This window comes from Phalangium opilio, unplaced genomic scaffold (assembly GCF_054372755.1).
Source record: "Phalangium opilio isolate 3A_F unplaced genomic scaffold, DU_Popi_V2 ptg000209l_1, whole genome shotgun sequence".
NCBI classification, from domain to species: domain Eukaryota; kingdom Metazoa; phylum Arthropoda; class Arachnida; order Opiliones; family Phalangiidae; genus Phalangium; species Phalangium opilio.
The window spans coordinates 17,012,830-17,036,315 of record NW_028324217.1 but is presented as its reverse complement, the minus strand read 5'-3'; the positions used below and the strand labels follow the sequence as shown (position 1 = coordinate 17,036,315).

At 37.9% G+C, this 23,486-nt stretch overlaps 1 protein-coding gene and 1 long non-coding RNA gene across 5 annotated transcripts; one reads left to right on the top strand and one right to left on the bottom strand.

Moving 5' to 3' along the window:
- Positions 1-12,423: 12,423 nt before the first annotated feature.
- LOC149620927 (uncharacterized) lies at positions 12,424-13,212 on the bottom strand. The gene is made up of 2 exons (XR_016375419.1): positions 12,723-13,212; positions 12,424-12,648 (listed from the first exon to the last, which is right to left on the bottom strand). It is a non-coding gene; the product is annotated as an uncharacterized LOC149620927 (long non-coding RNA).
- A 27-nt stretch (positions 13,213-13,239) lies between these two features.
- LOC149620926 (uncharacterized) lies at positions 13,240-21,088 on the top strand. Of its 4 annotated transcripts, none has more exons than XM_089855144.1 (6): positions 13,240-15,443; positions 15,502-15,564; positions 15,951-16,082; positions 16,898-17,064; positions 17,126-17,169; positions 19,907-21,088. In XM_089855144.1, the coding sequence occupies exons 1-6, from the start codon at positions 15,369-15,371 to the stop codon at positions 20,716-20,718; spliced, it is 1,293 nt and encodes a 430-aa protein (XP_089711270.1). In that variant the 5' UTR covers positions 13,240-15,368; the 3' UTR covers positions 20,719-21,088. The 4 variants fall into 4 exon arrangements, with proteins under 4 accessions (XP_089711270.1, XP_089711269.1, XP_089711272.1 ...); XM_089855143.1 differs by having other exon boundaries at positions 15,502-15,567; XM_089855146.1 differs by having other exon boundaries at positions 15,361-15,443; positions 15,492-15,564.
- The last annotated feature ends 2,398 nt before the right edge of the window (positions 21,089-23,486 follow it).

Here is a 23,486-nt window from a genome sequence, read left to right as displayed (position 1 = left end):
CAGATCCGGGTTAACGGGCAAACTAAACTTGTAAAACTGAGCTATAGATGGCGGGCTTGGATGTCTTGGAAGAAAACGTTGTTTACAAAAGCACAACCTACGTCCAGTACTTATAGGGAGCTGTAATATGATCCACTTATGGTTAAAGGAAACCAGTGTACTAAATATTTGCGAAATCGGTTGAAACGCGCGGACTTTGTTGCATAGGGAAGAATTTTTCACATTTCTGGGCGCCAATCAGTCGCGCCGCCAGCAGTAGGCACGAGTAGGCACGGGTAGGCACGTGCCTACGTTGGAAAATTTTGGCCTACTTGAGGGGCCTCCAAATTTTTAAAAACGTGCCTATAGAGGCCTTCGAATTAAATTTTATTTCTTACTTTAACAGCGTTTAATTACTTTATGTACTTTCATAGTTTATATTTCTATCTGTAAAACCAATGAGATGCTGGTTGTAATTTAGAGGCGGGGATTAACTCCGGACCTACGTTTGGACTGGAGATAAAGCCGGAAATGTTGAGATTTTATACCCTCTCCTTAATAAACTATATGTTACTTCTTGCATTGATCTATTGTTGTTTTATATCGATGGGATTAAGTCATAAAACTTATTGATTAGAAAGCAAATATTCCGCATTCGGATTAGAGTGGGATTATTAGAAAATCCGCCAGTTCGCTGGCATATCAGTTGAATGTGAATTCAGTCCAATCGTAATTCTGTTCACATGGAGGATACCGAAAAGATTGATTAAAGAATTTTGGCCATAAGAAAATTATATTTTCTTTTTCATGTCTAAAATTTTATCATTATTAAGAAAGAATCAATTAAGATAGATGCATACCAAGCTAAATTACCAAAAAAATATTTTTCACACTATAGTGAAGTAAGTTACAGATATTGCATTTTTCTCTAAAAGTTAAAGATTATATTGTAAAAACATTCAATAAAGCCTGACCTAGGCCTAAATTATTTCGCCTTAATTTGAAATAAATTTAATGTAAAAGCAACCAACCATTTTGTTTCTTCTTCATTGCTGAATTTAGTGTTTTGTTTATAAAGCCTTTCAAAGGTAAATATTCAAGCAGGAAACTCCATTAGCCGTATTGAACCGTAAACGTCTAACCTTTCTAATCTTGGTTTACTTTTATTTCAAAAAAATATTTTGCCAATTGTTTAGGCTTAACAAAGAAGTAATCAAGGAAATCCAATAACTCCTTTTAAGGTACGAGATTTCTCAAAGATATCCGCAATTTCGATTTAAACTCGCGAAACAGTTTCAGTTCTCGAGAGTGAACGTGATCACGGGGTTACGTGTCACGCAAGTTCCGCATTCTTAAAACACCTGACACCAAATTTTCAGTTATTTGCTAGTAAGTATAAGCAGAAGTGAGATGAGACTAGAAGTACTGAGCTAACCAAATTCTTCACTCGGCGAAAGTGAATATTCTTGATAGCACACCACCGGTTGGCCCTCTAGTGGCGGTTTCAGAATTTCCCCTCCAAAACGTGAGACGCTCGCGGTGGTAGACGGCCGAACTAGATTCAAGCACCCGCGTCCGTGTTTCGCCGCTTTAGGTTGAGGGGAAAGGGGTAAGAAATTTTTTTGGAACTCGACCAATTTTTTTCTCTCTAGCGTAGGCGCGATAGAAGCGGCGTAAAATCCTCAAATTTGTTCACTAATGCCAGGATCTACCAATGCTAGAGCCCTTCACTTCTAGTCTCATCACACTTCTGGTATAAGAGATACAGCAAGTTTCAGTAGTCTAGTGGGTAGAACTCGGAAAGGAAATTAAAGACAAGCTTGAAAACATGTTTTAGTTTTCTAGTTTGAGAGCGAGCGATTTTCGTTTTCCTCTGTTACTTGAGTAAAATCGTAAATCTATTAGCAGCTATTTACAACTTTTTGATAAGGAGACCCCAAAATGGCGCTGATCGATGTGAAATTTCTTGGCCTGCTGTTTTGGGTGTGTGTGTGTGTTTTTGGGTGAACCCCGGGTAGAAAAATCAGTGCAGATGGAAACCGACTAAGGCTATCCCCATACCACCTTGGAGCTAAATACTAACCGTTCTCCATTCCTACTTCTAAAATTAAATCTATCCCTGATTCTAGTAAACTTCTTAATTGGGTAGATAGCCCTTGTATGGACCGAAGAGGTTTATTCTGCTTTCCCAACTTGTTTATTGATGTTGCAGTCAACAAAGTTTGAGTGCTTAACGCCAACGATTTTCTAGTCTGTTACTCGAGAAAAATGGTAAATCTATGAGCGAAAATTTGCAGTCTTTGATAAGGAGACCCCAAATTTTGTCGTTCAATAAAACCTGACCTACATTATTTCGCCTTAATATTTAGTCTGTTCTAAGCCTTTGACAGCGCCTCACCAGGCGTCGCTTAACGAGAATCTATGACGTTTCACCTACGTCACGTCATGACAAGCTGTCAGAAACAGTGACAAACTTATGGAAACAAATCTTATGAACTCGTGATATTAAGTAAAATTAATGAAAAAGCTTCCAACCGTTATGTTTCTTCTTCGTGATTGAATTTCGTATTTTGTTAACTCAGTCTTTGAATGGTAAATATTCCCATGGAAACCCCTTTTTCTCTTTTTGGACCTTACACGTCCAACATTTCAAATCTTGGTTTATTTTATATTTCAAAAATTGTCACAAAAAAGTAATCATGGAAATCCAATAATTTCTTTTAAGCTCCAAGAGATTTAAAAGTTACTCACCGTTTCGATTTGAACCTTCGCGAGATTTTTAGTGAGCGATAGTTAACGTGATCAGGGAGTTACGTATCATTCGAATTCTGCATCTAAAAACACCGGATACCAACTTTTCAATTATTATCACCATCACTGGTAAGTTTAAAATACTCAAAAACAAGACTATCTTGGCTTCATTTTATCGAACAGATCTTGTAACGCTGTCTTGATTAACATTAGAGAGGTTTTATAGTTTCAAACCAAACACAACTAACTAGTCTCATTCTGTTACTGATGAACCATCAAAAAACTCTCATCATCTCTTTACAGCCGTTGAGGTTTTCGAATTGTTCTTGTTAGCATTATTTAAGTGGACGACAAAATGGCACTGAACGAAATTGAATTTGTGGGAAATGATCGATATTTCAAATACAGGTAGAACTTGAGATATCAAATCCAAAATGTTTTCGTTGATTTGAAAATAACTTTATTATTAAAGGTACATCCATGAGACAACTATTAATTGCTCGACACTTAAGTCTACTGAGGTGAGTTTCTCAAAATCGGTGGCGTTGTTGAAGCGAGTCTTGAGTCTCTCTTAATAAAGATTGCTTTCGTGATGACGATTTTATTTTCATTTGTTATCAGGACTTGGTGACTGATGCACATCTGAAGTTTATGGCAGAATATTTAAAACGATTCCTCAACATAAAGTAAATTTTACACTTTAAATTTGATTCGAATATTAATTATACTCAATTCCCTATTCCTCGCTGTCACCTTCGAGCAAATGGGTGTGAAAAATTGGAAAACTAGAAATATTTGAAGGTATAATCTTACCAAAGATGATAACAGATATTTTCAACGATTTATCAAAATGAATGACATTGATTTTCGAGAAAAATAGTGAAATTATAAAATATTCGGGAAACCCACCATATTAATTGTTATCAAGAAGTGATATCTAGTTTATTAGGGAGAAGATTAAGATGCCTAAGTACTCGTGCGACATAGTGCCAGTCCCCATTTCAAAATACATGGGGGGGACCTAAAAGGAGGCCGGGCTATTTCGCCTCTCCTCAGTCGGAAAATACGTAATTTTCGTCATTCGCGTCGCGCTGATGTGAGTTTTCAAGAACCAATGAGATGCTGGTTGTAATTTAGAGGCGTGGATTAACTCCGGACCTACGTTTGGAATGGAGATAAAGCTAGAAATGTGGCGAATTTATCACTTCTCCCCAATAAACTAGATATCACTTCTTGACTTTACTCTGTCTGCCCACAAAATGCTCCAAGGCATTAAATATATTCAAGTTGGGAAAACCAAAATATTACCTCTCCTACTTCAAAGTTATTTACCTAGATATGGAATTATTTCTCTTTTTTGAAGTAAAAATTTACGAAATATTGAAGCAGTATTCCAAGCATAGCTAATATACAGTAAAGCAGACGACCTTTTACATCCAATAAGGATAAATCTTGGACACATGGAAATCAGTCAATGGCAAAAAGAACAGGAAATGAAGTCTACGCTCCAGCTGTTTACTCTGTAGCTTAGCCCTACTAATCTAATTGCCACCATGATCTTTTCTTCAATTATAATATGTGAACCTGATTAATTAAGAGTGTATTTAACTTTCGGCTCACTCTGTACCGTTGATGTCTTTTCATTTCAGACACGAAAATCAAAACCCAAAGTGTACTTCACCTCAGGCCTCAATTATTTACTCTTTTTTTCACTAAGCCTATTGCGGGTAATACTAGATATACCCGCCGGAGTCTAGATCTTAACTTTCTTCATGAAATCACTAAACCAAGGATTATTCTATATACAGATGTAGTATAGCTTAAGTAATATATAAACAGCCATTTCAAATAAAAATATTAAAAAAAATCTTTGGAATATCAAAATGAAACAGAGGTTTAAAGCTACAAAAGTACTAAATGCATCATAATTACGAAAAATATTTCCACATATTCACTTTATATTATGGATAAAGGGAATATTATGGTTCTGTAGGATTTCTTTACACATCGAAACAAAACGAACTTCTAACGGACGGACACACACAGACCAAAACATAGACTGCTTTTTAGCTATTTCCGTATTAATTTTGAATTGAGAAACAAGATTATCATAAATATTAAAATAAATATAATTAATATTTAATATTTTCTTCTTTAGTTATTCGCCTTATTGAACGTTACATCGTTTTAAAACAGAACAATTAAACATTCTTGAGAGACTTGACTAATATTGGCGTTTGAAATGAAGCATACGCCGGTTGCTTCGCCTTACTCAAATAGGTAGTATATAAGGGTGTCGAACTACAGCTAAAAGCAAGAACAACCGCAATTGCGAAAACCTTTGGTGGCGATCCCACCTTAGGGAGGCTAGACGTTTCTCGTAACCCTAGCTGATCGCCGCGAATGTCTTAAACCCGACGATGGAGTAGAAGCCAGGTGTACAGACTGGTGTCCAAGTGGAATGGACGAAGACCAGAAGACGGTGGTGATTAGAAGCCAGTATGTACAGACTGGTGTCCATGTAGGATGGACGAAGACCAAAAGATGGTGGTGATTAGAAGCCAGTATGTACAGACTGGTGTCCATGTGGGATGGACGAAGACCAAAAGATGGTGGTGAATAGAAGCCAGTATGTACAGACTGGTGTCCATGTGGGATGGACGAAGACCAAAAGATGGTGGTGTGAGACCTCAAGTAGAGGTGCCATTTCCGTGACTGTGAAAGCAGTTCGGAAATGGCGAACACGTTTGCTCCGATTTGGAAACTGCGAACGCGGTCACGTGGGTGTAACAACAGACACACACGATCGTTACAGAACCTCTCCGTGACATACGTCACTCGGAGAGGTAACAAGTTGGGAAAACCAAAATATTACCTCTCCGTGTGTCGAGAAGATTATATAAACTTAAGTATCCAATGAAAACGTCGACCTTTTTGCCCCCATCCTTCCCCGCGCTTTGCGCTTCCGCATTTCATCCTTACTCTCAACATTATCTTCCTCCATTTTACATACAAAAATCAAATACTCACAAAAAGAAGCGGCAAAAACCTGCTGGCTCTTTACAACCACTTAATTTGACTTAATATCCAATTTCCAAACACAAATATTTACTGGTAGATAAATTGACAACCTACAAGCAAAGAAAAATTCTCAAGAATGGCTCCCGCAAATTTAAAAGGTCTATTTTCAACTAGTTGGGCGTATCTGATTAGATTTAAAATATATATTTTTGAAATTTTTGGTCTAACTATTATCTACACCTAGATGGTTTTCAGTCAAACAAACAAGGAGCATAAACACAATAGTGGAAGCTTCAGTCTTATTTAAAACATGTAAAACAATTATCATCTCTGCAAATAGCTTACACAATACACATGTCTTTTTTACCAATGCCTAACCGTTTTTCTAAAGCAATCTTAGCACCAAAAAATATATTTAATACAAAATAAATGTTTTATATTCTTATTAAGAACAAAACAAGAGGATAAAAAAGGTCTGTCCACTCGTAATTTTTTAAGCTTGTATCATGATTACTCTATACAACAGTAACAAGGAGTATAAACCCATTAGTGGAAGCAGTATTTTTTTTTTCGAAACAATCTCGCTTATGTTTATCCTCTCTAGACTTCGCTAAAAACGTATTACTCCTACGTAAAATATTAATAGACAGGCAAGGATTCATACCATTAAAGAAGGAGCGCAATATTATCCATATTTTCATTTCATATACAGAGAAAAGAAATTATTATGTTTCTGAGAGGAGCTTCCCATTTTGGTTGTTGTTTTGAAAAATATTTCGCAATGCACGGGCCTTGAAAGATATAGGAGGCAATGAATGAAATATATCACAATGCACGGGCCTTGAAAGATATAGGAGGCAATGAATGAAATATATCACAATGCACGGGCCTTGCTAGATATAGGAATCAATGAAGGAAATATATCGCTTTCACGGGCCTTGGTAGATATAGGAGGCAATGATTTAATCTCTCTCTTTGCACGAGAGGTTTATCTTTAATATTTAATTAAATATATTTATTTTTAATTATTTTAATCGCCAGTAAATAACTTTAAAAATAGTTAAATCGTTTAAAATAAAGTTGTTCCTATTATCTTTCGAAACTTTGCTAATATTGACGTTTAAAGTGAAGGGTACCCCTCTTGCCCGCTTTATTCAAATTTTGGGGTATATATACAATTCGTTTCCATTATAATAATAGATAAAAACGCATTCGCGTGAACCGATGGTGGAAGCCGTGCCATTGGGAGGCTAGACGTTTCTCGTAACCCTAGCCGATCGCCGCGTATATCTTGAAACCAATAATAGATATATAAAACGTCTTGGTTTGGACCAAGGCCGAAAAAACAAACGGTATGTGTGAGGTTTATCATTTGACTGAAGTTTCAGATATTGCAATTGTTCTAGTTATTACCTCTCCGAGTGACGTATGTCACGGAGAGGTTCTGTAACGATCGTGTGTGTCTGTCTGTCTGTCTGTCTGTCTGTCTGTGTGTCTGTTGTTACACCCACGTGACCGCGTTCGCAGTTTCCAAATCGGAGCAAACGTGTTCGCCATTTCCGAACTGCTTTCACAGTCACGGAAATGGCTACTCTACTCGAGTTCTCACACCACCATCTTCTGGTCTTTGTCCATCCCACAACGACACCAGTCTGTACTTACTGGCTTCTAATCACCACCATCTTCTGGTCTTCGTCCAATCCACTTGGACACCAGTCTGTACATACTGGCTTCTAATCACCACCATCTTCTGGTCTTCGTCCAATCCACTTGGACACCAGTCTGTACATACTGGCTTCTAATCAGCACCATCTTCTGGTCTTCGTCCAATCCACTTGGACACCAGTCTCTACATACTGGCTTCTAATCACCACCATCTTCTGGTCTTTGTCCATCCCACTTGGACACCAGTCAGTACATTCTGGCTTCTAAACACCACCATCTTCTGGTCTTTGTCCATCCCACTTGGACACCAGTCAGTACATTCTGGCTTCTAAACACCACCATCTACTGGTCTTCCGTCTATTCCACATAGACACCAATCTGTCTCATTGGCTTCTACTCCATTTTCATCGTTTGGTTTTAGGATATACGCGGCGATCAGCTAGGGTTACGAGAAACGTCTAGCCTCCCTAAGGTGGGATCGCCACCAAAGGTTTTCGCAATTGCGCTTTTTCCTTACTATTATAATGGAAACGAATCGTATATATACCCCAAAATTTGAAGAAAGCGGGCAAGAGGGGTACCCTTCACTTTAAACGTCAATATTAGCAAAGTTTGAGATGATAATAGGTATAACTTTATTTTAAACGATTTAACTATTATTAATGTTAATTATTGAAGATTAAAATAATTAAAAATAATTATATTTATTTAAATATTAAAGATAATCTTGTTTCTCAACTCAAAATTAATACGGAAAGAGTTAAAAAGCAGTCTTATGTTTTTGTCTGTGTGTGTCCGTCCATTGTTACACTAGTGCGTCGCGTTAGCAGTTAGCCTTGTGTTGATGTGTTAAGAAATCATACAGAACCTTAATATTCCCTTTTTACCTCTCCGAGTGACGTATGTCACGGAGAGGTTCTGCAACGATCGTGTGTGTCTGTCTGTGTGTCTGTGTGTCTGTCTGTGTGTCTGTGTGTGTGTCTGTTGTTACACCCACGTGACCGCGTTCGCAGTTTCCAAATCGGAGCAAACGTGTTCGCCATTTCCGAACTGCTTTCACAGTCACGGAAATGGCTACTCTACTTGAGTTCTCACACCAACATCTTCTGGTCTTTGTCCATCCCACACGGACACCAGTCTGTACTTACTGGCTTCTAATCACCACTATCTTAAGGCCTTCGTCCATCCCACATGGACACCAGTCTGTACATACTGGCTTCTAACCACCACCATCTTCTGGTCTTTGTTTTTGTCCATCCCACATGGACACCAGTCTGTACTTACTGGCTTCTAACACCACCATCTTCAGGTCATTGTCCATCCCACATGGACACCAGTCTGCACACCTGGCTTCTACACCACCATCTTCTGGTCTTTGTTTTTGTCCATCCCACATGGACACCAGTCTGCACACCTGGCTTCTACACCACCATCTTCTGGTCTTTGTTTTTGTCCATCACACATGGACACCAGTCTGCACACCTGGCTTCTACTCCATCGTCATCGTTGGGTTTAAGACATTCGCAGCGATCAGCTAGGGTTACGAGAAACGTCTAGCCTCCCTAGGGTGGGTTGTCCACGATAGGTTTTCGCAATTGCGGTTGTTCTTGCTTTTAACTGTAGTTCGACACCCTTATATACTACCTATTTGATTAAGGCGAAGCAACCGGCGTATGCTTCATTTCAAACGCCAATATTAGTCAAGTCTCTCAAGAATGTTTAATTGTTCTTTTTTAAAACGATGTAACGTTCAATAAGGCGAATAACTAACGAAGAAAATATTAAATATTAATTATATTTATTTTAATATTTAAGATAATCTTGTTTCTCAATTCAAAATTAATACGGAAAGAGTTAAAAAGCAGTCTATGTTTTTGTCTGTGTGTGTCCGTCCGTTGTTACAGTAGTGCGCTGCGCTAGAAGTTCGTTTTGTTTTGATGTGTAAATGAATCCTACAGAACCATAATATTCCCTTTATCCTTAATATAAAGTGAATATGTGGAAATATTTTTCGTAATTATGATGTATTTAGTACTTTTGTAGCTTTAAAGCTCTATTTCATTTTGATATTCCAAAGTTGTTTTTAATATTATTATTTAAAATGGATGTTTATATAATACTTAAGCTATACTACATGTGTTTATAGCATAATCCTTTCTAAAGTGAATACAAGCACAACGCTACTATGTTGGTCAAATGAAATTTTATTTGTCAATAGGCCTAGTGAACCAAATAGTAAACGCTTGGGTTTGGTTTTCGTTTCTGTAATGCAGAGGCATTAACGGTTCACAGTGAGCCGAAAGTTAAATACACTTTTAAATAATTAGGCTTAGATTATAAAATCATGGTGGAAATCTGGGCCGCGTTCAGCAGAGCCCAGCGCTATTAGCAGTGTCCTACATAACGGGATTTGGTTTTTGAATTTTGACGTCACGGTGCTAAGCGCTGAGCTAGCGCGGTCTTCAAAGAAAATAGTCGGCTCTTTGGATAACGTGACGTAAAACGCATAGTTCTAAGCTTGGCGAAAAAACCATGGAGGAATTAATACAAATAGCACTATGGGACTATAGCTATTTAATTGGCGTGAAACCAGTTAATCACGCGAGAATTTTAAAAGATATATTAGTTTCTAATTTTAATTATAAAAGTTGTTATCTATCTCTATAAATATGTTATCATACAATTTTTGTTAAGCCTTGGTACCTTGCACGCTTTATTGCGCTAGCGTCATTTATAAAACGCCGATGACCGGAGAAAAGCTATGACGACAGAGCTCACCGGTAAACATTTCCAAAATCCGCTGTCTTTTTTGGTGAGCTCTGCTGAACGCAGCCCAGACCAGTGAAAGGTCTGATCGTAATCGGATAATAGCTTCGTGTTTTCATGCTTTTTATGGTACGCATTTACTTTCAGTGTGTGTAGCCACAAATAAGCTTTGGTGTTATGTAACGTTAACAGTCATGTTGACAAACTACGAAAATCGTTGAGATGAAACGAAAGGATAGTGTTTACAATGCAACCCTGTTGTGAATATGGCTTTGAACATAGAGGCCATACAGTTGAGGAGTAGAAAATTGGGCCTTTACAAACACGTAAAGGTAATATCCCTCCAAAGTTTTATCTCTTCATTTCCCGTTTTTCCCCCATCGGATGATTTTAATGTGTACAAGTATATCATTATTGGATGTAAAATGTCGTCTGATTTACAGTATATTTGCTGTGCTTTGTATACTGCTTTAATATTTCATAGATTTTAACTTAAGAAACATTTCCATATCTGGGTAAATAAGTTTGTAAGTAGTCGTCTTGACTCGGAGAGGTAATATTTTGGTTTTCCCAACTTGTTCCATAATATAAAGTGAATATGTGGATGTATTTTTCGTAATTATGATGCATTTAGTACTTTTGTAGCTTTAAAACTCTGTTTCATTTTGATATTCCAAAGATTTCTTTTAATATTGTTATTTGAAATGGCTGTTTATATATTACTTAAGCTATACTACATCTGTATATAGAATAATCCTTGGTTTAGTGATTTCATGAAGAAAACTAAGACCTAGACTCCGGCGGGTATATTAAGTATTATCCGCAATAGGCTTAGTGAAACAAAGAGTAAATAATCGAGGCCTGAGGTGAAGTAAACTTTGGGCTTTGATTTTCGTGTCTGAAATGAAGAGACATCAACGGTTCAGAGTGAGCCGAAAGTTAAATACACTATTAAATAATCAGGTTAAGTTTTATAATAGAAGAAAAGATCATGGTGGCAATTAGAATAGTAATAGGGCTAATGGTAAACGGGTAGTAGCTACAGACGTTTTATTCTCTTTATGGTGCGCATTGACTATTAGTGCGTCTAGCTACAATTTAACTTTGGTGTTATTAAACGTTAACATTCATGTTGGCAAACTAAGAATATTATTGAGGCGAGACGAGACGATAGTGTTTACACTGCAAACCAGTTGTGAATGTAGCTTTCAGAATATACGGTAAACAGCTGAAGCGTAGACTTCATTTCCTGATCTTTTCCCTATTGACTTATTTCCATGTGTCCAAGATTTATCCTTATTGGATGTAAAATGTCGTCTGCTTTACTGTATTATTCGCTATGCTTGGAATACTGCTTCAATATTTCGTTTATTTTTACTTCAAAAAAGAGAAATAATTCCATAACTAGGTAAATAAGTTTGTAGTAGTAGACCTCTTGACTCGGAGAGGTAATATTTTGGTTTTCCCAACTTGTTTTTATCCATTTAATCCTAAATCAATATTAAATTCAATCAAATGATTTTACTGTTAATCGATCCATTCCCTCTAAATTAATTGAAAAAATTACATATCTACGCTTTTTCAAGAACAATTACATTTTCCGAAAACATTTTATCATGAAATTAATTATTTTGAAGGGAGTACGTGTTGAGAAATCAACATAGAATATTTGAAATATTCTATTGACTTTCTAAAAAGAGCAAGCGAACTTTGACATAATTCGAAAGGAAAATGAAAAAATTTAATCGAAATGCTACATTTCTATTGTCGCCTCTATGAAGAAAAGATTGCACTGCAATTTCCCTCTCCGTGCTTTAGAATTTCTTGGTCAAAACTCAGTCTTCATTTGAACACCGGTTACGTATTACGCGTAATCATTTTAGCACGCTTAAAGACCATTTCGGAAAACACACAGGGGCGAGGCCACCATTGGGGTATTCTCCCTCGCACCAAGGGTCACCGCCAGACGGTGCCAAAGTTCACTAGAGGCAGGAGGCTAGTCAACTCGCTCTGCCTATAGCGGTGCTTCTAGGCGAGAGAATGAAGACCCCAATGGCGTCATCACCCTTGTGATTTAGTTTCTCTGTATGTAATTTCTAAAATGGTCTACTCACTTACAAATGTACACAAATTACACTTAGTGATCGGTCCTTCAGGCGCTAGCGAGTAACAAGCCACAACCATAATCACTCATGTAAATGAATGTTTTATAGTTTTAGGTTATTAAGGTTGGCGGGCAAGTCCCAAGGCGGGCGTATTCGGTGTTGGGATTTTACGGTTTACCGTTCTAGCTACCTCTCTCGTCTAGCTCTTTTCATTGACGTCATACGTGGGCGCCAAAGAATACGCGATCTGTCTTATATGAGATATAAAGTTTGTATGTCCGGAAAAAGGAGAACGACGTTAATCGACGTTAATGGCCTTTATATACGTGTAAACACGAAGGTCTTTTTGCATTCAAAATTGCTATATTAAATAAATTATGTGCACCGTTATTTAGGATAATTATAATGTACACATAATACACATAATAGACCTACATTTAAAATGAGAAGACCAAGTATTTTGTATCAAATTTTATTTCAAGTAGTAACTTTTTTCATTTTCATTTTATCATCGTCAGCTTTGAAAGGTGATGGCAATAATTCATTCTTATAATAGTTCGTAGATTTGTAAAACCTTACATTAAATTAAAAGTTCATGACGTAAATAATATTTACCTTTCAGAAAGAATTAGCAACGCGCCGTTACCGCCTAAGATTTGAATTTATAACGGATAATCGGCCTCGCCCTCTCCCTAAACCATTGAAAGTTAGGTAGGGGTGAAGAAGAAAGGGGGTATACAATTTTCAAAGTAGAGAGACGTTTTCTCTCTGGACGCAGCCACCGCGGATTCTTGTTTCTAGCCCACGTAAGACGTCATAGTAAGGGAAAAAATTACTAGAGCCCCCCTACTACAAAAAGGAGAATCTCCCGCTTACCACCCCTGAAGGATGCTCCGACCTAATAATGCGAAGCGGTATACAGACCTTGGGTAAAGACATGTGGGTCAAACGTTTCCCTCCATCTCACTTTATGGTGCCTGCCCTGTACTCTATTATTATATTTTTTGAAAAATCCACTGGATTTTTCATCGTGGTTTAAACCGGTTTAATCCAGGTGGATAAAACCGGAATGGATACCAGCGTGCCAACCCTGTTTTTTACCGGAAATACCTAAGCGCCGGGAGAAGTGTTATTTTCTCTCACTGTAGGTCGCATATAGGTAACACTTTTTTGGCGGGAAGAAAACGCTGGATACATTAGGCCAGTGTGGCTGAGTAACTTATAGGGAGCTAGTATATGATTAACGGGTCTCGTACATAATCCCCCTGGACATAATCCCCCCGGACAAAATCCCCCTATTTTGGATTTGCCAAGACTTTTTCCCCCCGATTTTAGACGTGTTTGTACAAAATCCACCCAGAGAAAACGTCCAGGACAAAACCCCCCAAAAGGAAAACTGTTCAACAAAATCCTACCGAAAGGATCATTTTATTGAAAATCCCCCAGATAATAGGCATTTAGAAGTAAAGGTAAACGGAAGCCCAAATCCAAAGATTATCTTTAATAATAATGCAAAAGTATAATTCACAAGAGTGAAAGGTATTGCAAACAATGTTCCTAAACCAAATGAAGTAAACTACTGATTTTGTTTTAACTTATTTCCAAAATTCCAATATTTTGGAAAAGGCGGCATTTTATGGTTAGTCAGCAATATTTTGGAAAAGGCGGAAATTTATGGTTAGTCAGCGATATTTTGGAAAAGGCGGAAATTTATGGTTAGTCAAAAATATTTTGGAAAAGGCGGCAATTTATGGTTAGTCAGCGATATTCTGGAAAAGGCGGCAATTTATGGTTAGTCAGCAATACTTTGGAAAAGGGGGAAATTTATGGTTCGTCAGCGATATTTTGGAAAAGGCGGAAATTTGTGGTTAGTCAAAAATATTTTGGAAAAGGCGACAATTTATGGTTAGTCGGCAATATTTTGGAAAAGGCGGAAATTTATGGTTATCAGCAGTATTTTGGAAAAGGCGGAAATTTATGGTTAGTCAGCGATATTTTGGAAAAGGCAGAAATTTATGGTTAGTCAGCAATATTTTGGAAAAGGCGGAAATTTATGGTTATCAGCAGTATTTTGGAAAAGGCGGAAATTTATGGTTAGTCAGCGATATTTTGGAAAAGGAGGAAATTTATGGTTAGTCAGCGATATTTTGGAAAAGGCGGAAATTTATGGTTAGTCAGCGATATTTTGGAAAAGGCGGAAATTTATGGTTAGACAGCGATATTTTGGAAAAGGCGGAAATTTATGGTTAGTCAGCAATATTTTGGAAAAGGCGAAAATTTATGGTTAGTCGGCAATATTTTGGAAAAGGCGGAAATTTATGGTTATCAGCAGTATATTGGAAAAGGGGGAAATTTATGGTTAGTCAGCGATATTTTGGAAAAGGCTGAAATTTAGGGTTAGTCAGCGATATTTTGGAAAAGGCGGAAATTTATAATTAGTCAGCGATATTTTGGAAAAGACGGAAATTTATGGTTAGTCAGCGATATTTTGGAAAAGGCGGAAATTTATGGTTAGTCGGAAATTCATACTATTTTCTCCATCATTGGTTCCGCTTTTCCTCGTAGGGGGATTACTACTATTTTTACTACTATCCTACTAAAAAAATTTCCACTGTGGAAAACGACCTCTAAAATAGGAATGACCCCTCCAAGGTGGGGATTTCGTTCCGTAAGCGGGGGATTTTGTCTCCAATTTGGGAGGGATTTTGTCTCCAGTTTGGGGGGATTTTGTCTGCAAATGGGGGGGATTTTGTCTTATGCCCATTTGGACGGGGGGAAATTTTTGGGGGGATTATGTCCAGGGGGATTATGGGAGTCACCCATGATTAACTCATGCAGGCACTAATGAGGAGAGCTGATCAGGTTTAACATGTATTAATTCAGTCGGAATTTGTAACAATGCTCTCCCACTAATCAAACCTTTCAGCCTTGAGCCTCTTTGTCTCGCAAAGGTCCTGGCAACACCGTAAACTCTTATTTGTTAATAATATCGTCATTGTTCGCCATTCCTTAGCTTGTTTTTTAAAAATTGTTTCATGTTTCGAAACAGATCTTCATTCAAAGTTTAATTTTAGGGAAGAAATGTGTCTTCACAAACTGTCTTTACGCAACGCCTATATGAATTTGGTCGATTCTCAAAGGGGTATTCTTAAAGAGGTATTTGAGAAAATATTGTTCTGCCTTGTGAAGTTTAAAATTACAAAGTTTGTTTTAGGAAATGGATAAAGATGATTGTTTCTTAAGCAATGATGATAAAATGAAGAAACTGAGGAATAAGGTGGTAATTGACAAAACGAGAACACTTACAAAACATTATTTCCATAGAAAAAGCTTTACGAGGAAATCTAATGGGAAAAACTAAACTAGGGGCGCTTTCGCCATGCTCGAGTGAAAGCGCCCAGTTTTCCTGTAACCCTGTGAAGGCTTTATTAGATTCACAATAACATTGTCTACTGCCATTGAATGGCTGATGAACATTTTTTAAATGGCCTGCCAATGAAAAATTCCATTCTGATTGCCTAAATGGTGACCTTCAAAGCTGAATCCACCCTGGTTCCACGTCATTGGTTTTTTCTCTTTCATGCTTGTCCCTTTAAAAGGCATTCTGTGTGAAGGTCCCATGGAAATCAGCTTTTGTAATGGAATCTTATTTAAATTTTTCAGTTTGACGTTTTAATTTCGAACGTGAGAAAGGAGAGAATGGAAAATGAATTAACTATTAATGAACAACGAGAGAAAATTGACAGGCTCAATAAGGTCAGAGAAGAATTGAAAAACAAAGTCAAAGATCTCAAGGTATGCGACATTGTTCATTTGATGAAAACGGAAATCAGGGTTGGCACGCTGGTATCCATTCCGGTTTTATCCACCTGGATTAAACCGGTTTAAACCACGATGAAAAATCCAGTGGATTTTTCAAAAAATATAATAATAGAGTACAGGGCAGGCACCATAAAGTGAGATGGAGGGAAACGTTTGACCCACATGTCTTTACCTCTTTATTTCATCGAAATGGTCGATTCCCATACATTGTGGGTTAGTTTGACGCGCCCTCCTCCCACTGCCCCACCCGAAACTCGTGAGACTGAGTTGAATTTTTCGCCACGCTAAATTGTTGGGTCGGACTGCGCATTTAGAAAAATCTTTATCAGACCCCGCCCTTTTGAAGATCACAAAAAAGCCTACCCGGGTAGACGATATGATAACCCTACCCGACCCGACCAGCAAAACATTTTAAGTAATTTTCTCACCCAACCCGATATGGGTCGGGTTGGATTGAAAAATCCCGATTAAATCAGGGGCCCTACTCATCTCTAAGGGAAATGTCTATAGTTTTATCAACTTTCGTGTATAATAAAAATTATTCTCAATTAGACGGCTTAGCAGAAGTCAACTAGCGCACTAAATGTAAAAAAGAAGTGCTAAAATTAAGCGCTAGAGAGTAGTTTAAAAAAAAGCCAGATAAATCCAATAAAATCCGGTTTAAACCAGCAAAAAACCATATCAGTGGCTTTTTCAAGAAAAATCCGGATTTTTGCCAACCCTGACGAAAATATGAGATTAGATATTAGCAATATTCATTAATCATTGTTAATTCTTTAAAAAATTAGGAGAAAAAAGAAGTAATTCAAAAGGTTAAAAATGTATCAGTGAAAGTTGAACCAGTTGAATATGATTCAGAGCCAAAAGTTGAACTAGTTGATAATGATTCAGAACCAGATAGCCAAGCATTATCCCTACCAGTTGCGGAACAACAACCTCAACTTCAAAATGAAATGTATTTAAAGAAAAAAAATTGTATTTTATTGTTTTATTTTATCATAATTTTAATTATATAGCTCGGAAGGAGTCCCTACTGAGGACGACAACCACAACCAGCCTGGTGTGTAAATTTTTATTTACGTAGAAATATTGTAAGACTCCCGTCACTCCCCAAGTCACTTGCTGGGTGCACAATTCTTTGAACCACCCGCGGATAAGGGGAAGCCCTTAGATGAGCGGGTTCCATAATAGCGGTCCTCATATCAGCAGTTCCCTAAATAGCGGTTTCCCGAAATGGCAGTTTTCCCGATACAACAGCGGTTCTCGTAAACGCGGCGTACCATTACAGCGGTTCTCGTAAACGCGGCGTACCATTACAGCGGTTCTCTATAGAGCAGAAAAACAGGAATGCGAAAACGACTTTTGTTTGTTGTGGTGTACGCTGTGTTATATGAACTTAAATAGAACTAGGTCAGATATGGTTAGCTTCAAGTTGATTATTTAAACCCCCAATAGTGTTAGGTTTGGTTAGGTTAGGTTAGGTTAGGTTAGGTTGCTTTGGGTTTCTTTAGGTTAAAGTTGATTATTTCAATTAAATAATATTAGGTCAGGTTAGGTTTGGTTAGTTTTGGTTAGGTTAGGTTAGGTTAGGTTTGGTTTGGTTTGGTTAGGTTTGGTTAGAGTTGATTATTTCAATTAAATAGTATTAGGTCAGGTCAGGTCAGGTTAGGTTTGGTTGGGTTCGGTTGGGTTTTTTAGGTTTTGTTTTGATTGGTTAGACTTAGGTTAGTAATATTATGGAAATGGTGTAACAATGTTACGCCTTTTCCAAAATATTGTTGTTTATCTTCATTTACTTCCGAAATAAAATAAGCTTTCTTGAAATATTTTCTATCCTGGTATTAGAATTGTAAACTGATACAGCCTGAAGAATAGTGCAATATTTAAGTATACTTTAAAAACACGATCCGTAAGTAGGTCACATTACTGATTAAATGATCAGAGAAAAAGGTAGTTTTCGAAAACAACGAATATAACTGTATTGTTAAGAAATACTCGAAACTGAAGACAAACACTGCTATTTCCCAAAATAGCGGCCGCTATTTCTAAAACAGCAGTTTTGAACAACGCTGCTGTTTTTGGGAATCGCGGCTGCTATTTCGAGAACTGCTCTACCGGGAACTGCTCATACAAGGTACACCCCGGATAAGCTAGAACTAAAGCCCCGACGAGTTTTACGCCAACTTCTAAAAGCCTTATTAGTCAGTGGTGATGGTATGAAGTTGGGCAAACACATTGTGAAACCCTTAAAGAATGTGCATTATACGTAATTATTATGTAATGAAATGCTTTGCACAATTTGATGGCTTAACATACAAGAATGAAATTCATTCGACCCTGTTGGCGAAAGTAGCAAATGTGATTTTATTTCTGAATTCTACTGCTGATGCCAATCACAAAGATCAAGACGTCGGCCCAAATAGAAAATAGTTCAAATTTTCCAACAGTCTTTGGAGGATTGACAGAGCATGCTGGGAAATAACTTATGATAATCTGATTGAGCTAATATGGCACAGAGAAAGGCAAAAGCAATGAAGCTTGAACTTCTCAATTATTACAGTTCCTGACTATTTATGATCAGATAAGAATTTTAATATTGTGAGCGCGAAACAAATGTAGGCTATACTTAATGCTCGTTTTCATAGGCTCGAGTTGCGTGAAAATTTCAAGCGAAAGCGGAAAAGTTCGAAAAAATAACGTTACCGCGCGTATTCAAGCTCGCGAAGCGTGAGCGTTTTCGAATTTTCTAGCTTCTATGAACGAGCGAAATTACGTATGTTCGATTAAGTTATTTTGCCACTAGAATACTTATTTCTGTGAAATATTTGAGTTAAATGTTGGGAAGTGTAAATTCAGCTTTAGCCCAAAAACTCGCCCCCTAGGTCCAAACATAAGTGTGCTTGCAGAATTCCGAATTTTTAATGTTAATTTGTAAATTACGCATGAATATTACCAGGAGTTCATAATAACCCCCCTTCGGGGGGGAAGTACGAAACTTGCCATAGAGCTAATGGTAAAAATCGCGAACAACAAGATTTTGTCGTTGCGCATATAAAGGACTAGCCTGTTGATGGACATACAACTTTACAGTAGATTGTAGTAGTATCCATACTCCTTGGTTTTCGTTCCAAAACTTGGCTGGGAGCCTGGGATCTCCGTCGTTAAGAAAAATGGCGAGTATGTGGACGTAGAAACTCGATGGAATTCTTATATTAAAGATACTGGAAATCAATTTGTCCATACCGTTTTAATTTAACTACGGAATTCTCACACGTATCACAAGAAAACATTAATGACTATCGTTTAAATGTTTTGTAGAAAACTAGAAACCATCGCAAAGCCAACTTCTTAGCCAAGGCTTAATGTACACCGCGGCTGACCGCGCCGACAGACGCGACTCGCGAGCCATTTTCGCTCCCAAAATCACAAGATAAAAATAGTGCTAACCCGGAATATGGGAAGTTAATGCGCGTGGGCGCTAAACATTGGGGTAACTATTTCTTTGGGAGTTAAGCGGTGTATAAATCCGCTGAGCTTTACGGCGAAACTTTGTTGTTACGGGCTTTTTAACTAGTTTCGTACTTCACCCCGAAGGGGGGTTATTATGAACTCCTGATATTACTAAGAAAAAATAGATGCGATTCTGAGAATCTTTCACTCCTAGTCCCCACTGTGTGTGAAAAGTGGGCGGATACTTTAGAACTTGATACGAGCTCCGTCAAATCTCATAGAATCATCGCGCTTTCCAGATGTTACATGATTTTTTCTTTATGAAATGTATTTTTTGATTTGTGTAGGTAAATCCAAGGAAAAACATAATATTGAAGATAAAAGAGTTGTTGAACTTCGCTTCAAAATTCATAATAGAGAACAAATCTTCAAATGTGATCAGTGTGAATTTTCCAGCACACAGAAAAGTAATTTGATCGTACATAAACTCATTCACAGTGCGGCAAAACCCTTCAAATGTGATCAGTGTGATTATGCCAGCAAGCTGAAGAGTAATTTGATCGGACATGAACTTGTTCATAGCGGTGAAAAACCCTTCAAGTGTGAGCATCAACGTCTTTGCCATGGTGTAGATCCCTTCAGATGTGATCAGTGTGGATATGAAACCACACAGAGGGGTCGTTTGACCCGTCATCAGCGCATTCACAGTGGTAAAAAACCATTCAAATGCGATCAGTGTGACTTTGCAAGTACTCGGAAGTATGATTTGAAAATACATCAACGCATTCACAGGGGGGAAAGACCCTTCAAATGTGATCAGTGTGACTTTGACAGTTCTCGGAAGCATGATTTGTTCAGACATCAACGCACTCACAGTGAAGAAACACCTTTCAAACGTGAGAATTGTGAATATGCAAGCACACAGTGGAGTAATTTGAAAAAACATCAACGCATTCACATTGGTGAAAACCCTTCCAAATTGGATGAGAGTGAATACGCTATCGCGTGGAAGAGCTTATTGATCAAACGTCCACGCATTCACAGTGGTGAAAAACCCTTCAAATGTGATCGGTGTGGCTATGCATGCACACAGAGGGCTCATTTGATGAGTCATCAACGCATTCACAGAAGTGAAAAACCATTCAAATGTGATCAGTGACTCTGTTAGCGCGTCGATGTGCTTATTGATCACACATCAACGAATTCATGGTGTTGAAAAACTTCGTATGTGATCATTGTGATTTTAGGTGAGCTGAGACAGTAGTTTTATCAGACCCGTCAACGCGGTCACAGTTGAGAAAAACCCTTCTAATGTGATCAGTGTGACTTTACCAGCAAACTCTTCGCACGTGATCGCAATAGATATTCAAAACCACTGACCATAACTAAATATTCAAAAGAATTCTAAATGAAAACTATTAAGAAACCGTAGTTTAATTGTTTGAGTTTCATTTTTAGAAAGAAAGTTAGTTGTACAAGCCTTTAATATTGTAACGAGTATTAAAATTAATAAAAATCTGTTTAAATGATATCAATTTTCAGTTGGTAATTCAATTGAAGTGCCTAGCCTTTGTTAAATGTCGTATTTCAAGTAGGCTTTCGGGGTGAAGGGGAATTTAAGCGAACTGGGGATTTGGACAATTTATCTCAATGTGGCTAAAGGAATTATCTAGCCTTGTCATACTGAGATAAATATGGCCTATATTCATTTCATTTGGCAATATCATATCTCTTTCCTTTGAGTTATTAACAAATGAAGTTTTTGAGCGGTGCAGGACTGTATTATATGAATAGACCATTCCATTGTTTACTTGAAGAGAAACCAATGGACAGCGTACTTCCCTCAAGACAAGAAGCAAAGCAATGTCCCGCCTACCCGTCTCGGCCCCTGTTTGACGCAAATTTTCCTGATTTCCCTCAATTTTACTAAAAATTCTAAATTTCTCTGAATTTTCCCTGAGGTTTTTGTTAACTATTTATTTCCCTGATTTTTCCAGGTTTGTATGAACCCTGAGTTCAATTTGGTCGTGACTAACTCTAGAGATAACTCAGATAAGTATTGTATTTTCTAAATGCCACTCCAATAATAAAAAATATTACTACCTCCAAGTCGAAGCTGGGAAACAACCAGGCTGGGAAATAAGGATATTTTTTAAACTAGTCCTTTGGACCAGTGACCCCCTAGTGACTGAAATAATTTACTGGTCTCCGGACTGGTCCCAGCCTTTGCTCTCCAATAGATTTGCAATTAATAAACTGGTCCCGGGGACCAGTAACCCCCACTTCTTGAATTAAAAAACTAGTCCAAGCAATTAATAAACTAGTTTTGGACCAGAGGAAGTGTGCTATTTCCCAGCCTGGAAACAACATGCCTGTCTCAGGCTGTCTGCTAGTCATTCTGATTATGGCGCGAAAAGCGGTCAACAAACGTAGTAGACGGAAGCAGGCTGGGAAATAAGGATATTTTTTAAACTAGTTCTTTGGACCAGTGACCCCCTAGTGTCTGAAATTATTTACTGGTCTCCGGACTGGTCCCAGCCTTTGCTCTCCAATTGGGGTGGCGTAGCGGTTAGCGCTTTCGCCTCGCAGCAAGAGGATCCCGGGTTCGATCCCGGACTGTGGCACCGGGTGAAAATCTGGGAACAAATCCTTCTGCGTAGAGTTTGCAAGTTCTCTCCCCGCTTGTTGAAGGAGTTTTCCTCCGCGGTCTAACCCGGTTTCTCCTTTCCATCAAAACTTGCAGAGGTTAACGGTAATAGTTAGTATAGGGCGCTGTAGGTTAGCTGTGGCATAGGGGCTAGCCACCACCCCTCTATGCATTGTAAAGGGACCCACCTGTAAACAAGCCACAGGCTTAGAGTGGAAATCCCTTCTTAGACAAAGCTTAGATTATTATTATTATTATTATTATTATAGATTTGCAATTAATAAACTGTTCCCGAGGACCAGTAACCCCCACTTCTTGAATTAAAAAACTAGTCCAAGCAATTAATAAACTGGTTTTGGACCAGAGGAAGTGTGCTAATTCCCAGCCTGGACGGAAGCCCTTAAATGTGTATTACTAAAATTATAAACCCTTAGTACTGGAAATACTATTAAGAAAAGAAGAAACTCTTTCTCCAACAAGTACAAAAGGCATTAGTTACTAGCAGAAGTCCATTAAATTAGCCTAGGAAGTGAACAATTACAATGGCTGGTATAGCGTACGTCTCTGCTGGGATAAAAAGTCCTTCTAGCTCCATGGATAGGGGGTTAAATTTTTCCCCCTTTCCTAACACAGTTAGAAATCTCGAGCTCCTCTCTAGGAAGTATTTCTTGACGTGAGCGGGGCGTGACTTCATCAGCCCATGAACGCTGGATCTCTAAAGGGTAGATTGTTTGCTTTATAAAAAATTAAAAAAAAGGAACGGCCACGGTTGTTAAAGGGAGGGTGAAGTAGAAAATCAAGTGGTTTTTTATCGATTCTTCTACTAATTATAAAAAGGCAGGGGGTTACGCGATTGGTCGGACGTCCGTATTTAAAATTATCCTTTAAATCTGAACCTAATTTGAATTTTAAAATCATTCATTCAAATATTTCCTGAATGTTTGGCTATGCAGACTGGTCTTGCAATTAGTAGAAGAATCGATAAAACAATCACTCTATTTTCTAGTTCACCCTCCCTTTAAATGGTTTTTTTTCAATAGGTTTATGAAGAGTCATAAAAAACTGAATGACCTTGACTGTTCCAAAATTCACACCCCCATCCCTTCTCCTATGCTAAAGAGGGCTCGGTTTTACAGTGGAAGGGGGCGATTCGACCAATAGTTTTTTCTTTCTCGATAGGGCAAATTTTGGCGTACGAGTCGCACCTAAACCGGAGATCTGAGAAACATTACCACGAGGTGGCCAATGTGTCGCCCTGCTTCAGTATTGCTACACAAGAG

Excerpts from the sequence above, each read along its gene's own strand:
- LOC149620926 (XM_089855143.1), top strand. The coding sequence starts at position 15,369 with ATGTGTCTTCACAAACTGTCTTTACGCAACGCCTATATGAATTTGGTC. Across the intron at positions 16,083-16,897 it reads ACAAAGTCAAAGATCTCAAG|GAGAAAAAAGAAGTAATTCA; the intron begins GTATGCGACATT and ends TTAAAAAATTAG. Across the intron at positions 17,170-19,906 it reads CGACAACCACAACCAGCCTG|GTAAATCCAAGGAAAAACAT; the intron begins GTGTGTAAATTT and ends TGATTTGTGTAG.